Source organism: Lepidothrix coronata, unplaced genomic scaffold (genome assembly GCF_001604755.1).
Source record: "Lepidothrix coronata isolate B3197 unplaced genomic scaffold, Lepidothrix_coronata-1.0 Scaffold557, whole genome shotgun sequence".
NCBI classification, from domain to species: domain Eukaryota; kingdom Metazoa; phylum Chordata; class Aves; order Passeriformes; family Pipridae; genus Lepidothrix; species Lepidothrix coronata.
Genome location: NW_016690737.1, coordinates 7,804 through 8,818, shown reverse-complemented (window position 1 = coordinate 8,818; position 1,015 = coordinate 7,804). Strand labels below are relative to the sequence as shown.

The following is a 1,015-nucleotide window of genomic DNA, read 5'->3' as shown; positions in this document are numbered from 1 at the left end:
GGTTGGAGCAGGGGGTGCCCCACCTGCTCCGGGGGGACCCCACACCCACCCGGCCATGGGGACCCTCCCTGGGGACCCCCAATTTGGGGCACAGAGCCCTCCCCCCTCAGCTCTGGGTGTCCCTCCCCTTGGGGATCCCACATCCCTTGGGTACAGACCCCCGTCCCAGGGACCCTCAACCCTTGGGGCACAGCCCCTCCCCCATCACTCCCTGGGCTCAAAGCCCCCCAACCCCCCCAGCCACGGGCACCTCACCCTGAGACCCCGCACCTTGGGGACCCCCAGTCTGGGGCACAGGGCCCCCCATGAGAGACCCTCCCGCCCATCTGGGGCACGGCCCCCCCCTGCACTGCCGGTGCCCCCCGAGCACCCCGTGGCACAGACCCCGCCGCTCCCCCGGGTGCCCCCCAAACCACCCCCAGCCTCCTCTGAGTCCCCCCCGGGAGTCCCCCCTCACCCCCCCGGCCCGGGGGGCACCTGCAGCTGCTGGAGGCGGGTGCTGAGGGTCCGGGTGAGGGTCCGAGCGTCCCCGCGGACCCTCTCGAGCCGCACGGGGCGACCCCCGGCCACGGCCACCCCCAGGCACAGGAGCCCCCACAGGGACACGCCGGGACACCGCATCCCGCCGGGATCTGGGGAGGGGGGGCACAGGGGTCACCGGGGGCGTCCTGAGCCCCGGGACATCCCCGGGGACACGGGAGGGGACAGGGGCAGGGACGGGACGGGGGACCAGGGAGGCGAGGGCAGCGCCGTCGGTGGCACGTGGGCTCCGGATCCTCGTCGCCGTGTCCCCGTCCCACTGTGCCACCGTGTCCCCGTCCCACTGTGCCACCGTGTCCCCGCCGGCACGCGCGGTCGGGCCGTGTCCCTGACGCCTTCCCGGAGCCCTTTGGCAGCGGCCGCCGCGGCCCTGGTGGTGCCCGGGACCGCGCAGGGGGACGGGGCGGGTGCGGGACACGGCTCGGGGGGGTCAGGGGGGTCAGGGGACACTCTGTCCTCAGTGGGAGGCGGGTGG

The 1,015-nt window shown here is 75.8% G+C and overlaps 1 protein-coding gene across 1 annotated transcript in view; it reads right to left on the bottom strand.

Annotated features, from left to right (window-relative positions):
* Positions 1 to 630, bottom strand: part of LOC108510227 (leptin-like) — a 3,129-nt gene extending 2,499 nt beyond the window's left edge. Inside the window, exon 1 of the mRNA XM_017839902.1 lies at positions 478 to 630. Coding sequence (XP_017695391.1) covers positions 478 to 621 — 144 coding nt within the window. The 5' untranslated portion in view covers positions 622 to 630. The remainder of the gene's footprint in view (positions 1 to 477) is intronic.
* Positions 631 to 1,015: the final 385 nt, after the last annotated feature.